This window comes from Eleginops maclovinus, chromosome 19 (assembly GCF_036324505.1).
Source record: "Eleginops maclovinus isolate JMC-PN-2008 ecotype Puerto Natales chromosome 19, JC_Emac_rtc_rv5, whole genome shotgun sequence".
Classification (NCBI taxonomy): Eukaryota; Metazoa; Chordata; class Actinopteri; order Perciformes; family Eleginopidae; genus Eleginops; species Eleginops maclovinus.
In genome coordinates, this window is record NC_086367.1 from 7,654,299 (window position 1) to 7,670,580 (window position 16,282).

The 16,282-nt window shown below is 38.7% G+C and overlaps 1 protein-coding gene across 2 annotated transcripts in view; it reads left to right on the plus strand.

The window, feature by feature from the left end:
- The window catches only part of babam2 (BRISC and BRCA1 A complex member 2), a 71,041-nt gene that overhangs the window by 15,858 nt on the left and 38,901 nt on the right, over positions 1-16,282 (plus strand). For both annotated transcript variants that reach the window (XM_063909486.1, XM_063909487.1), the window contains 2 exons: positions 6,477-6,671; positions 7,818-7,892. In XM_063909486.1, coding sequence (XP_063765556.1) covers positions 6,477-6,671; positions 7,818-7,892 — 270 coding nt within the window. The remainder of the gene's footprint in view (positions 1-6,476; positions 6,672-7,817; positions 7,893-16,282) is intronic.

A 16,282-nucleotide genomic window follows, 5' to 3' on the forward strand; every position in this document is an offset into this window, starting at 1 on the left:
ATAAACATCACATTTTAAGACGTACAAACAAATATCTTCTCTTGGCCTATATAATTATCTTGCATTTTCAGATGCCAGTCCCTCTCTCATTGGCCTAAGATAAATATTGGATGGGAGATGTTACAGACGGATGGCACAGGAAGACATAATTCTGTCAACTTGGGTCTATTCAGTGTGAAGATGCCCAAATTAGGTGTACAATTTGTTCTTAAATGAAAACACTGTTTCTGTTGAGTTCTTCCCTTCAGCGCACTCACAATACTGCAGATTCACCTGAATAGTAGCGTAAAGGAATCACTGCTTTATGACAAATGTTGTAATGTCTATTAGTGTCAATAATCACTCATTTCACTGCAGTAGTTTTGTTTGTATCCAACAATACTTCATGGTATTGTGTTTTCTGCAATGCCAGAAGTGTGGCTCTATTTTTTTCAGTCCGTAGATCCGTCCGAAATATCTATAGACCTATTGGATAGATTTTGTTTACATTTTCTCCCGACATTCAGGTTCTTCTGACTTTTTTTCTCCAGCGCGTTTTCTCCAATACTTTGGTTTATCACGAAATTCACATCAGGCTTAGCTATACTGAACCACTAGGGAGTATGTCAGATATTGTCATTCTAAACCTCTAAACATGATAAACATTGTACCTGCTAAACATAAGGTTACGCATTGTAAGTTTTAGCCCTTTGGCACGCTGATGTTCGCAGTTAGCACAGGGCATTGCTAGCACCACTGTAGCCTTTTACTCGGTGAAAGGGAAGACCTTTTTCCCTCAGATATTTAAAGAAAGTATATGTATCACATCGAATACCAAGAAATTTCAACTCCTGCACTATTAAGAGTATCGTGAAGCAGAACATCCCTGACTGGTAGGGAAATGGCACAAAACAAAACCGTATAAGTCATGGCCTAGTGCTGTGAATAACTGAACAAATAATATGCAATGTTCTACCCCGCCTTGAGGATGTTTATACTAGGCACAGCAAGTCATAATCAGGGACACTACCTAAGACTGCCAACCCCTTACCGTTCTATTTAAACTTTAATTCTCTTAATGATGTTTTCATTACATGTAAGATACAACTCCAAGGAAATATTGAATCCTGTCAAGTCCATCAATTTAATCCTTGAAAAATAGTATTACAGTTTGGATAGAATGGTATATACTGTGTTTCAGCTTCACAGTTTTTTAAAATTCTTATTCAGCCCATTTTACTCTTATTTTGCATCTTTTGAACCATGTTAAAAAATATTTACTCGCCTTATATCACTTGCACAATAATTGAACTATAACACATAATAAGCTTATTTGTGAACTTCGCTGCTCATCCTTTAAAAAAATGTTTTATACAAACTATTTTCACTCATTTCTTTTTCTTTAAGCTTACAACGGTGAATGGCCAGTGCTGCTGTCTAATTAGAAAATATTTCATTTAAGTAAATTAGTCAATAAGCAGAAAGAACATGTGTTTTCTTTCAAATGGCTTAATATTCTTTAATCTTTATGTCTACCAACTGTGCTATTTTCACTGTGTCTTTCACATTGGCTTGGACACACTCCTACATCAATACCCAAAATGCTAAATGGGATTGGTAATCCAATATAGTCTTAATAAGCAGTTTTTTTCAACATTGATATTGAATCAAATCCTAATATCATAATGTAATACGATTATACATTGCCTCTTACAGATATGAGCTATTTTCAAAAAGCAAGGTATCAGTGATTTACGTATTAGAGGTGACAGGTTTTTATCATAAGCCAAGTTAAGGCTTATTCACTTGACACAGGTTTAGCCAGTGCGTTGTCAAAATAATTGGATTATGAGGTCCAGATTGAACCAGCGAGTATTGTTGAAGGTTATGATATTTACCCCCTGTGGAGAGAGCCCTATGAAAAATGTTCCTTCTATACAGCGTGCTCTAGAGGGCATGGAGATAGATTATTTTTCAGTTCATTTCATCAAATGTTAAATCTCAAGCTCTCATATAGCCGAGATTGTGATTATTGCATCTTTTGTTTTTTATATGTATCAAATCTGTACATTTTCCGCAGGGCTTATCCTATTCATGAAAAAAACACATAGATTTGTTTTGGCACACACAGCCTTCAGCAGAGCGTATAAAATCAATTCAGTGAAGAGTCTGTACAGACTCTCATGTCTACACACAAACACACCGCAGCACACGGACATTGCTTTTTGGCTCAGTGCTTCTCTCCCTCTATGTTCGACCAATGTTTTTGCTGCAGCATTCAAATGCTACCTTGTTAACTCAAAGTCAGAACATTCAGTACTATACAAACCAGTGCCATTTCCTGTTATTGGCCATAACTGGGTTTTTTTGCAACAATAGGGATGGCAATGTTGATTGTGGGTCTGTCAGTCCTCTGATTTGGTCAAGGCTGAATTTACTCTTTACTATTATTACATCACTTAACTTGTAATCAGTCATGGTTACCAGAAGTCTTACATTTGTGTTTTTTGGTAAATGGTATCATAACAACTTACTAATGAAATACCATAGAATTAAGTAAACATATTAAATTCCCCCAGCATCTAGCATGGCTGTCAACTCAAGCTTCGAATATACCCCAAAAATATGGAAAGCTGCAGACACCACAAAGCCTATAGTAGTTCTGTTAATAATTGAGCGTTCCATCACCGAGGTAGATTGTGTGGACTATCTGCATGGTACACACACAAAGTCGGCACTGAGTCTTCCGTGCATTCTCTGATGTACGAAGATGCGTGTTGTGCGGAACCCTAGGCGACCTTTGCGTAATTCCTGAAGTGGAAACCCTAACCCTTTTTGCTCTGTCCTGGGTTAGGGTTTCGGTTTAGGGTCAGGGTTTACATAGAATGTTTTGTAAAAAGTGTTGATTAATATTGAGTCGCCTCGCTCTATTTCTGCATCACCTCGCTTCACCTGGGAGTTGCCCAATACAAGCTTAGCTCCTCTGTCATTGGCCAGAAAATAACTCTGGTGCAGCTGAGGTTAACTACTGAGCTTGAGGAAACCTTAACTGTAATTACTGAGGGAGTGTTTCTCCTGCAATCCTGTCCGTACATACTGCTACATTTCTTGTTGCTTTTTCTCGACAACAGTAGTCCTATGGGAAACAAAACTACCATGGCAGATATGCACATCTGAACTGTTTCATTTGGGCAGTAATATAGTACAGCAGCTCTCCTCAAGCATTTTATTATAAAGTTCTGTTTTGTTTACTGTGTTGTTGTTACAGTCTCAATGGAGTCTCAAACCTGTTTTCATTGGCCTTGGCCTACTTGCCTGAGCTTTACAGCGTGTTTTCTTCCCCCCTCTTCCACTTTGGATCTCTTCCCCCTGCCTACCCTCCTCACTGGAGTTTCACTGATACTCTATGTCACAATCCTGACACAGCACTTCCTCAGACTCTCCTTGGTTTCAGCTCGTTCCTGCCCCGGAGCGCTGACTGCCTCTTTTGGACAATGCCCATCCTTGTTTGTGTCGCCCCTTTGTTTCGGGAATCCCGGCATTGCTGGTAACCACTGGTGGATGAGGACGGTGAGGTCACTGTCTCTGTTTAGCCTGGCCTTCTTTCGCCTTCTCCCCCTCTCTTCCATGGCAAGAGGGTGTGGGTTTGGTCTGGGTCGCTTAAAAACAATGGAAGCTTTCTCCATCATTTGGAGCTGATATGGATTTACAGACAGACAGGCAGACGGGCTAAACAAAGACAGACAGTCAGGGAGACAAGCTAATGCAAGTCAAAAACATCCTGCTTTGGACTTGACACCTCTATGTAATGGGTCTTTATAGTTACAGTACTTCCAGCACCTATTAATCCTTCCTCCCACTCAGTACAAACCAAAACGGTCCTCTTTTCAGAGTTGCTCATCGTTAAGATTGACCTGTATTTAATTAGCCTGATTGTCTCAGCAAGGCAACGAGAAACAATAATGAACTATAGTTTCACATTGACTTTGGAATTTCAGTCTGTAGATTGAACAAATTGAGTCTGCAAGCAGTATTTCACTTTCATGATGAGTGGGGAAAGAAATCACTTTCAATTTTAAGGACTCAAGGGATGCAGGGACCAAAAACCCCTGTAAGCTAGTTACAAACCTTGTTTTTTGTTTATCCTCAAATATTTTCCATCCACACCCTCCAGGCTGGGGAAAACGGGCACTTTCAATCTTACTTTTCTCCAAAATGACTTACCAAATCATGTTAATTTGAAAAGATAGTGTGGTGTAAAACATGGATTGAACGTGCTGTTTTATCAAAGCTGCCCAAATCTTTTTAAATTAACAAGCAAAGTAATTTCAGTTTAGTATCAATTAAAGTCCTAGCACTTTAGCAAACTTAATAAGACAGATGTGTTTTTTAAAGCGTGTTTTTGAGCTCTGCGTGCCATACTTCTCCATTAAGAAGCTTTCACAGCATTTATTCCCAAGAGCTAAGCCATCCATTTGTCTTTATTAGGCCAGACATGTTTCCTCCAATTTATTTTTGCCCAGTGATGTTCACATTAATTATAAGCATTTGTTTCCTTGCGCATCAACAGACGGATTCCCCTCAAGAGAGGAAAGAACCTCTGTTCGGTAGAGTAAGCCCGCTAGAGAGTCACATATTCTCTGTTCTGCTAACTGGTATATGACAGGTGGTTGAATATGATTGTAGTTGCGTCCTGTATATTTCCATATTGGTTTCTGGCCTCAGTCAGTAGGTTGAAGGCTGTTGGGGATTTCAGAAAATGAGATTGATGTAGGAAAAGCTTTGGTTCACCATTGGAACATTTAGACATTACTCAATACATCAAATAATAAGCTCAAATGTTTTTCCTTATCAAAAATCTAAAGCTATCAATCAGTATGGCAACAGAGTTCAGAAAAGTTTCAGGTCAGGCTCAGTAATTTTCCATATCATTTCGAATCTGTCTGGAAACAGGAAATCCTTCAGCACAACCCTTTCCTTCAAATCTGGTAATAGGAAGTACCATTTGTCAGGAATATGCTATTTTTGTGCCGATTTTTTCCGTTCCTTGTACAATCATTTTATCTCTAGCATGTTCTTCCAAAATATACCTACTTCTGCTGTAGCACTTGTTCTACATACTCTACTATTACTATTTATTAATTCCCCACCATTGCCCCACTGTTGTCTCAAGGGTCTTTCATAATCTTAATGGGTTGTTCAAAATTATAAGCTCTTTAAAGGTACTTATATAACCGTATGTTTTTTTAAAGTGAATTCAGACTTCATGTTTGAGTGCCGTATACTTATTTCTAATCCTGGAAACAAATGAATACATAGTAAAGACAGGTGTTCATCCATAACGGTGAAAATATGCGTTTTATCAGCATTCAAACATTAAATAACTTGTAACTTTGGTCTTTCAATGTTTACCCTATTTTCCCAGGTTTTTCTCTCTAAGTAACTGATCGGGACAACCATTTTTTGGTTTTGGTCCATTATTTTAAGAATAAGGCGCAGAAGGCAGCAGCTAAATGGGTAGCAATGCAATAATTTGGGGAAGTTTCGCTTCATCATTGTATATCCATTTAAAATAAAAATGTTTCGCCACTGACAGGCTCTGATTTCTAATTTAAGTACCTCAGAATATTACTGAAAGCTTCCTAAAGACAACTTAATAGAGGGATGAAATTATGGTTGTTTAGATAACACTGTCTGTTGTTTAACACCACAGACTCTGACCATACCAATACTTATTTCTCACTGAAGTTGACACCATTGTTTTTCCTGCTACAATGGACATGACAGAGTAAAAAGGTAAAGACGATGGGATAATTTCTCTGTAGGATATTTATAATAGCACCTGAGTCAGTGGCAAAACAATCACTTTTTTGTGGACCTACAATGACGGTGCAAAATTGCCCAAAGTGATTCCGTTGCAGCCTGTGTAGCGGATGCTGTCTGCAATGGTCCATTCAATACTGCACCAGTTAAAAAATTGTTATCCCCTTTAGTCATTAAGTCTGCCACACAAAATGTGGGATAATAGGTTTGAGGTTAAAAAAATTGAAGTTCAGTTTGTACTCCAACCATAGCACCCTGTTTATGAACGCCATATTGAGATCTTAGTTTTTATTATTTCTTGCCAATTATGCAAACATAAGGATTATATGCCATTAAGGCTACCTTTCATTTCATTTGCTTAATGTTAATACTTTAATAGTGTATTGCTTTTACGTCCTAATTTGTTGTTTACATGCTTTGGGGTGACCCTGGCTGTAAGGTATTGTGGTCGTCTATCAACTGGAAGGTTGAGGGTTCATCCCTTGAGCAGTTGTCATCCTGTATGGCGGCGTCTGCCTCTGAATGAATGTCTGTGAATGCTAATTAGTATATGTAGAAATACGTTTAAGTATCCTAAAGAATGGAAGAGCGCTATGTAATGCAGCCATTTAGAAAAAACATGAATGTCGTGTGTTACGTCCGTCCTAATGCCTCCTGTCTGGTGTCTTTCTCAGCACTTGGTCCAGTGGGATGCTGGGAACCCAGAGTGTTTGCTGCAGCTGGTGAAGGAGCTAATCCAGCAGTACCATCACTACCAATGCCAACGTCTACGTGAAAGCTCCCGGCTGCTCTTCGAGTATGATAGTCTTCTAGAAGATCCCAACTATGGACGCAACATGGAGATTTATGCCGGACGCAAGAACAGCTGGGTAGGCAACTGTTGACTAACTGTTGAAATGACTTCCTTTTTGCGATGTCTTAGATTTTACAAAGCTCACGATAAGGTGTTGCTTTCATAAAATACATAAAGGACAGTTCCTCATGTTATTCCTATAGCATGGCTTGACTTCCTTTGCCATTCCACCATAAAACCCCCCCACTATTTATAGAATCTAGTCCTCAATCACAATTTCAGTCCATTTTCAATACAGTCGTCAGTAGACATTTTTCGTAGCAAACAGCTAAAAATGTTCCTGTTTGATATTTCAAAAGAACAAATCAGAATCATGTGTTTTGGATTTGGAACATTTATTTTTTCCAGTCCCAACGTGCTGCCTCATTGCACATGATGTTCAGATCCTTGTGCTATCAAGTTGTGAGTCTGTGTATAATCTAGTGTACAAAATGTCAAATTTTCTGTCAAATATACGATTTGGAACATCATACTGCATGCATTTTTTGCATGTTATTCAAGAAAGCTTACCTTTTTAATCTTTCTAGCTATACAATACTTCAAAAGTCATATTTAGTGTTTGTTGATATTTCTAAAGGAAGTGAAAAATTCCCCCAAACTATTAGCAACAAGATTTATGATTCTTGCTTAATATGTCACAGTAAGAAATTAAGCATTTCAGGTAAGATGTTTTTTATTCGTTAGGTGGTTTTGAAACACAGGATGATAGCGTGTTCTCATGACCAATGATGCTAACACAGAACTCATCTTACTCTGACCATCAGACCATGTGAAGTGTAGTGGTCAGTGTCTAGCCCACTGTGACCAAACATAGGTCCGATTAGTTTGGACAATATGCCTTGAGGGTTTTTATTCAAATCTCAAACTAATGTCCACTTTGACTCAAGGATGAGCCATTTAGAATTTGATGTTGAAAGTTCAAAGTTACTGTGACCTCAAAAATACTTGTTGGCACAAATAAAATAATAGGATAACATGATGATATTTTGTACACAGATGACCGTTAATTTCACTGGTTAGCTACAGCAAGGTAGTTCTAGTTGGTAATAATTCCATGTGCGGACTGTAATGTACGTATTTTAAATGCATATTTTTTGACACCAAAACTCATCCTTGGTGTGACTGGTTTTAAAGTGTTTTACCCCTGTGTCTTGTTCTCCAGACGGGAGAGTTTTCAGCCCGTTTCCTACTCAAGCTGCCTGTGGACTTCAGCAACATCCCTGTCTATCTCCTTAAGGTAACTACCCACCAAACGCCGTACACACTTTGAATAAAGTACAAAAACACTTCCCGCTTCTACACATTGCAGTCCTGCTGCAGACTTTCATTCTCAAAGCGCACTTTGTCACTTCCTTTAGATATAATGAGTGTCCTTCTGTTTACGTTCTGTACTTTCATTTTTTCACATGCTTACATGTATGTGCATCCATATGCTGTTATTTTTTGATGTGTGCAGTGATTATAGCAGGCTTTATTTAAATGAACTTCAATGCATTTGAGTGTATGCAAGCATGCGTGTGTGTGTGTGTATGCAGACTCCAGTCTTGGGGGCTGTGAGTTGACTAATCAGCAAGCCGTCACTCTCGATCTGCTCTGAGCCGCGTGGTGTCTGGAGGCAGCTTATCCCAAACACACACACACACACACACACACACACACACACACACACACACACACACACACACACACACACACACACACACACACACACACACTCTCTCTCCCTCTCATCAGCAATTGCCTTTCCCTTCTCTCACTCTCCCCCTCATCTCTAGTACTCTTTTCACTCTCTGTCGTCGCCCCCCCTCCATCTTCCACTGCCTGTTTGCTGCAGGCCGCGGCTCTCTGGCCTTTTCCAGCCTGGCCTCTTGTTTGTGAAGGGAAAATGATGGTAAACATAAGGGATACGGCAACCATCATCAGCCTCACATCAGCCTCTGTCACCATGTTTCTCAGACCTGCAGCACCGGCAATTGTCTCTCTGCAAACTTTGAGTGGAGCCATCCAAACAAAAAAAGGTTATGGTTATGATAGAATATTCATTTTTTTACCTTCATATCTTGAGGCAGGAAAGTTTCAGCCCTAAGGGGAGCTCTATGGATGACTTTTTTTTTTTTGTGCTGTCACTTCCTGGAGGTTTCTTTGCAAAGGCTTTGAAAAATAAGCAGACACACTGACACCTTTTACCCGTGGGTGGTGCAAGCAGTGTAGCCATTGACACAGCGTTGTCAAAGAAGAGCTCTCTGTAATATTTACTGATTTCTATTAGCGACAAAGTCTTGGATGTGGATGTACGTTTCTGTCACCCTAATCATATTATGTTCTTTGCTGCACACACTCTCGCAGTATAATGCCGTATTTGGCAGCTTGGGGTAAACATAGTATCACCATGGGAGCACTTGAAGACTAAAGAAAGAGTATCGACTCGCGGAGAGGAAAGTAATGAACATCAGCCCACACCTTGTCCTCCTACGCATTACAGAAAAACCGGATTATGCAGCGTATAGGCCGGACTCTAAGAACACAAATGTACTGTACGCCAAACCGATGACCTGGATTCTCAGCCTGACAGTTGTCACGCAATTAGTTCTGTCAGCCAGGATGCTGTCTGGGGTCCGGTCTTTTTGTCCGATGCACATTTCTGCACTGCATTAATTCAATGCTGTTGTGGAGCAGTTGAAGTGCAATTAATGCTACGGTTCTCCCCGACTGAGCAAGCATACATACCCTTTAGATTTACTGTTAAGTTTGTTGAATGACATGTGGAATTGGGTGTAAAAAATACTGTGCACGTACTATGCCTCACCAGTTATCTTCGGCCTGTAGGTCAATGATGCAACCAACCAAGAATGGATCTATCCAAGCTGATTAACTATAGGTCTATCGGCACCAAAAGCCACTACCCTTTACAGGACTGGATAAGAGAGGAAGTATATGACAAACTGGGCCAGATTTGATGCAGCTGTGATGAATTTTGCACCAAATGCGTGTTGTATGTCTCAAACGGGCCCACCAGGCTCGAGTCGCAGTAATGTATTTGTGTACCTGTAGGTGATTTTTCTATCAACATCACATGTGCATTTAAGGAAGGACGATATAATTAATAGAAATAAATATGTTTACAGTGGTTTATTATGTATTCTGCTCAAATGTCACCACACTTGCCACAGTTAGTTTTGCAGATGAAATTCTCAGCCTCTCAAGACCAGGCTTGATATAGTGTAAAATGGATATACTAGTGCAATAACAAATGTTGTAAAAGGAACAAGAACCATTTATACTTGGTTTTATATAATTATTGAGAGATTATTAGAAACATTGCATTTCATTTAGCTGACGCTTTAATCAAAATGACTTATTATACGTGTCATCACTCATGAAGATATACTGTATACACAAAACAGCAAGAATCCTTTAACTGCACTTTCAAAAGCCAAACCACTGACAAACTGGCAATACGCTTGATATTCATGAGCACAACCTGATAACAGTAACTCAACAAATAGTTGACATTGTTGGGTGTAACCGTTTCGTTCATACCCGGGTTCAGGAGTCTAGATTCAGTGAGTCCAGTACAGCAGTGAAACAAAAACTCATGAATATACATACGATTATTTTCATTTCTTTTTAACACACAGTAGTGTCAAAGACAGAAAGAACTCCTCTTTCTGGGGTCATGGGTCTACTTCACTCTGAAGAACTCTACAAAACTGAAATTGTTAAATGACCGACTGCTGATGGTAATGAACTGATGCCTTGGTAAATGAGCAGCTGAATGATTGCAGATTGTGGCTGCATATTCTATGACTGCTCTGATTCATGTGTTTATTTTAACTGCTGTGTAAATGATCACTGTTTACTGCGTCATTCTCATTCATTTTAACGTGACCCTTGTGTTGAGGCAACTCCAGCAGCAAGAAACTATGTTGCCCTGCAAGAAAGTTTATACTCTTTTCTACATTTTCCCAAAGGGCATTGCAGTGCTGAGGTTTTTAAGTCATTTGCAAAATCACATGCACCATTTTTCCTCTTCTTTTTTTCTTTTTTATTGCACCTTCTTTCTCAACATACACAAACATACACCAAAGTAAACACGCTTTCAACATTTTAATTGATAACATTTGACTAATTTAGTCATTTTTGTTGTTTGAATTACTTGTTATTTTTTGTTAATGTGCTGTACCCAACAGATTTTTAGTCCCAACTCGTGTGCATCTGTGTCTTGTGGTATTTTACACCTTTGAGCACTGTTTTAATGTCTAACAAGGATTCAGAGTCTGTTAATGTATATCCTCAATCATATTTAATTATCTCAATGCTATCAGAGCTTTGCATTAGTACAATACGGGGCTTTCAGTCATAACGCCCACTAAGTCCTCCAAATGAGTTATAATCTTTTTAACAACAGCTCTTTCTTTACAAAACAGTCAACACGCAGAGACAAAAAGTGATGCTTGCAGACAGAATATCAGCCAGGTACTCTAGGTAGAGGTCAGACTGTTGACCCTGATTTGAATCAACATCCTCATCGAATCCATGGATGTCCTTGCTTGAGGAGGGGAAGGCTCGGCACTGAAGCGGAAATCTGTTCAGACACGGGGCTACTCCGCGCTTCTAGTGGATGGCGAGATGTTGCTGGTGGGCGCGGAGCTGTGGAGGACGACTGTTACCTGGAGCGAAGCATCCGCGTGGTCTGAGCTCACCACAGTGGACATGTTTACCTTGCTGCATGCACTGCCCAGCCTCAGGGAGGGGGGAGGAAATGCACGTTTGTTTGTTTTTTGGTTTTTCAAAGAGGGCATCCCGTCATAGTCAGAACGAGAGAGTGGGAAGGACACTGAGAGCGGGGATGAAGGAAGACAGTGAAATGCACACAGATGGATGTTGGCAGTTTTCTTCTTTAAAGGCCACGTCGTCCTCTCGGGCAACGTTTTACTGTCTCATCCTTTGATCGTACCTTGACCTCTGGGCTGTCACCCGTTTGAAGTAGTTTTTACTCATACCCTGTCATTTAACATTGGCCTTTGACCTTCCACTGTAAAGGATATTTGCTCATATCACTTGGGTCTTTTACCCTGGTTGCAGTACACTGACTTTAGTTTTTTGTGGTCTACCTAACATATAAATTCCTTGAGGTTATAAGTAGAGCTGCAGCAAACTATTAGTACATTTATTTCTAGATAAATACACTAATCGTCTGGTCTTTAAATGTAAGTAAACCGTCAAAAATGTATTTCCCAAGTCCTATCTGTGAGTCCAATACTGAAAGATATGTAGTTAAATATTATATCACATGACATTTCTTTCTTGAACGTTTAGGGCTGAAAAAGTTATTTGAATTTAAATTAAATTGAGCTTTGGATCAAGGCTGTTTAACTTCCTAACACTGTAGCTCTAAGGCACTTATGTTACGTAAATAAAATACAAGTTTGTACCAACTAAATAAAAAATGTTTTATTTATCTTTTTTTTAAGCAAACATTATTTATGTTTTACCTCAAAAATATTGTTGTTTTAATGAGTTTTATCCTGTAAAGTGTCTTTGAGTACCTCAAAAAGTGCTCTACTAATAAGATGTAGTATTATTATCGTTATTATATATGTCATTTTTGAACGTGTTCAGTGACTTAAGGACGGTAGAAATAGAGTTTTTCTTGATGGTTCCTTTACAGTGGTAAAAAAATCCGTTTCTATAGATTTGTCTGTTGAATAGATTAGTGGATGAATCCTTGCAGGTCTATTCATAAGGAATAAATGAAACATGTTTGGTATTCAGGAAATTCTCATGTTGTTTCCTGCTACTCCAGGATTTTCTTAAACACAGAGAAGAGCAAAAAAAAAAAGAAGAAGGAATCACAGATGTGACCTTTTCATTAAAAGACGTCCCCTTTCGCATCTCACTGGGCTGTCCGTCTGTCCTCGCTCTGCAGAGTATATATATGTGCAGCGCCGGCTTGCCTCTAAATGTCCACACTGATCAGCATGGAGTGACGCCACATTCGTGACTGAGTCCTCTGCTCTCGCTTCACTTGAGCTCTGTTTCCCCCACAAGCACTGGCCCATGTCACCAGCTCCGAAGCAATTGCTGTGTGTGTGCGCTGCAAGCAGCTGCCATTGATCTAAAGGGATGTTTCAGGTGAACCAACTGCTTTCTTCTGTGGCATTTCGTGGGAGATAACGACAAAAACATTGCAGTTGAACTTTAAGACAGGAGATTTGATAAACTCAATAGCTCATACAACATTAGACAAAAATCTTCCGTCTTGTCAGTATAAATGGTTGTAATCCTCACGTGAAATATTCACAACGACTGATGTGTCTGTAAAAGCAGTTAAAAAGCACTTAACGGTTTCTTATTGCCGCGCTCTTCATCCCTGCACTGTAAGCACTTGCATGATGTGTGTTTTATTGGATGATGAGGCTCTGGATTAATTTGTAGTATTTTTGTTATCATTGTGAGTACACATCTTCAGCACGGTTAAAGGAATAGTTCACATTTTGGGAAATGTGATTTTTCCTCTTTCTGGTGAGAAGTTGGATTGAAAGATGGACCCCGTTTGTAATATCTCTGTTAAAAATAAGGCTATATGCAGCAAGATGGTAAGCTTAGCATAGCACAAAGACTATGAACAATGGGAAGACTCTACAAATACACAGTTCTGCTATCAACAAAGAAATAGCCTGGCACCCAGAACAAATACAAAATTGTTGTCTTTAACAGGTTCTTTTCAGATTAACATATCAGAATTAAGCTGTTAAATAGCCTGGCTAGATGTTTTTAGTCTTAATTTAATTATATCTACATTAATGATTTCTATTTATCAAGATCTCAACATTTTGTAAAACAACAAAAATTCTAGGAACCGTTGCAAACCCGTTTTTCTCCCCTTTTTCTTTTTAGTCAAAAATATCATGATCTTTGATTTTTTTTTTTGTCATATTGCCCAGCCCTTTAAGGCCAGTTTTGTGTTTGTACATTTCTTACCTTTTTCTTTTGACTTAGCACTCCAATATATAGCATCCCACCCCCCACCAGGTCTAGACGTTCCTGAATCTATGTTTTGTCTGTAAAAGAGTTTGCATGCTCAAACAGCACTTGCGTCTAATTATTGTTACTCTAATTATTTTTTACACTGCATCCTCACCCCCTCCCCCATACACACACACACACACACACACACACACACACACACACACACACACACACACACACACACACACACACACACACATACATACACATACACATACACATACACATGCACACACACACTTTAACCTTCAGAGATCTACATGCAGCGTCTGACAGTGGAGGGTCAGGGTGAAGCAGAGCCTTGGGCTTTTGGTCTGTCTTTTCATTTGTGCAGCAGGCATCCCTGACTCACATTATTTCTGTACTTCCTCCACATTTCCTGTCTTGTTTTTTATCCTTTCATCCATATATACTCTCTTGAATTAGCCTTAAGCAAATATCCCATTATAAAAAGTTTTTTTTTTAATGATGATGAATGATTTAAAATAGAAGCTAAATACTGAAATGATGGTATTTAGCTCAATAATGTCCGGGGTGGGGGGTTAACATACACATTATACACAGTCAATTTAGTTATCAATCAAACTCTTGTCTCGAAATGATTGTAAATAGCACTTGTTTGTTTAGAAAGCCCCTTTAAAGAAAATATGACCAAACAAGTTTAGGACGTGAAAACATAAAAGTAAAAAAAAATGTACAGACTAAGACTAATGTGCAAGTGATAGAAATGTCAAAAAAAGAAGTCAAAAATAACAATAATTGTGGAAAACGGCTTAAAATTAAAAAAAAAGATTGATGCTGTCATTTCCGTTGTGGGTTGGCATAAGTAAGTTATTGTTGTTATTATGATTACAAATGATTTAAAGTAACTAAATGGTATAGACCATTCAAAACAGAAAAAACAAAAACATTTGGGCATTTAGAGACCAATGCAGGAGTGAGAATAGAAATGTTCAAAACGTAATAAAAGTTTTAAAGCTTTAATAACAGCAATATTAGTAAAACAGCTTGAGATAAAAAGGTTGTGATTATAATTAGATATTAGTCAAGGTAAAATGGAGTTCATGTGGGTCCTAACTTGTTTTTTTTTAAGTCCTGCTCCTATACTTTAAGAGTTACAGATAAGCTCTGGTAAACACTTCACTTTGGTGAAGAAAACATGAACATTTCCTCCTAATGATCCTCTTCAAATGTGTTCCTGACCCTTCTCGAGGCTGTGTTTGACAAAGACACTGTCTTCCACCTCAGGAAAAGTAGGGTGAGAGCGCAGCTTCGTACCCCAGGGGCTGAGTGGAGGAGCTGGAGACAGATTGAGGGTGTTGCTGGGGTTTGTAGAAGAGTGTGGAGAATGCATGTCGCAATTTCTCCTTAGATTCAGAGGACCCTTGGTATAAAAGTCCTCTGCATTGTCGAAAGCACATGACAACAAGCAGAGTGTTACTTGTGCGTAATGATACCGTCGTTACACCCGGGACTTTTGTCAGAATGCGTCATTTAAAATGTTTAAAAAGTATACTGAATTTGAGGTAAAGGATTTTGTGATATTGTTCTACTCCACTAGGGCTTTTGGGGAAATAAATTATTTACAATTCTTTGAATCGATAAAATGATTAAGTTCAGATTTACTGTATACATGTAACCATAGTCCTGTATTACCAGGTTATATGTGGTGATAAACAATGCAATTTGTTCCAAAGCATTATAAAAAATCATTTTGTTTCTGCAAGAAACTAATCAAATGAATTACGGCATTTGTTTGTTGAGTTTCTCCCAGGGTTTATCTTTAAAAACCAATAAGTCAGAAAGTAGTGTCAACCTCTGCGTACACATAATTCTCTTGAGCATTAGAAACTGCACTGAAAAAGCATATTGGAAATAGAAATGTTAATTGTTCAGACCTTTAAGCCCTCATGCTGTTTACATTGCTAAGTTTGCTCAAGGGCAAGTGGCAAACCGAGTCTTAAATGTGATTCCAATGATTAACCTCTTCTCAAAGCTGCTGCCTCTTTATACTGTGTTTTTCCTCTACATTATTCTTAGATGACACCACGATTAGATAAAGAAAGACATCTCTATAACCTAAATCACCTTTCAGAGTGTTCTTACCGTTTAATGTTGGATAGGTTATAAAAGGAACACACAGGAAGACCCAGTGATGGCACAGGATCAGGTTTTGATTAATTCATAGGGCTGATTAAGTAGGTGTTGTTTTTTCTAATCAATGGTTTTTACCACCCCACTCTTCACCTCTATGTGTTTCTGTATTGGTTCATATTTTTTATCTCAACGTCAGGTTTGAAAATAGATCAAGAATGTTAACCGTAACCCATGACCAAGTAATTAAATCATACGCAGCAGCTTGTGTTATCACATTTAGAGCCAAAGGAACAGAAAATTATCACATTTTAAAAGATTGGTATGCCCAATTATTGAATTTATTTATCCATTATCAACGTTTAGCTGATTTTATCTTTTTCTTTTTTTTGAAAGATATTTTTCGGGGGCTTTTTGCCATTAATCGGATAGCACAGTGGAGAGTGACAGGGAAGTGGGAGAGAGAGTCGGGGTGGGATCCGCAAAAAGGACCACGGGTCG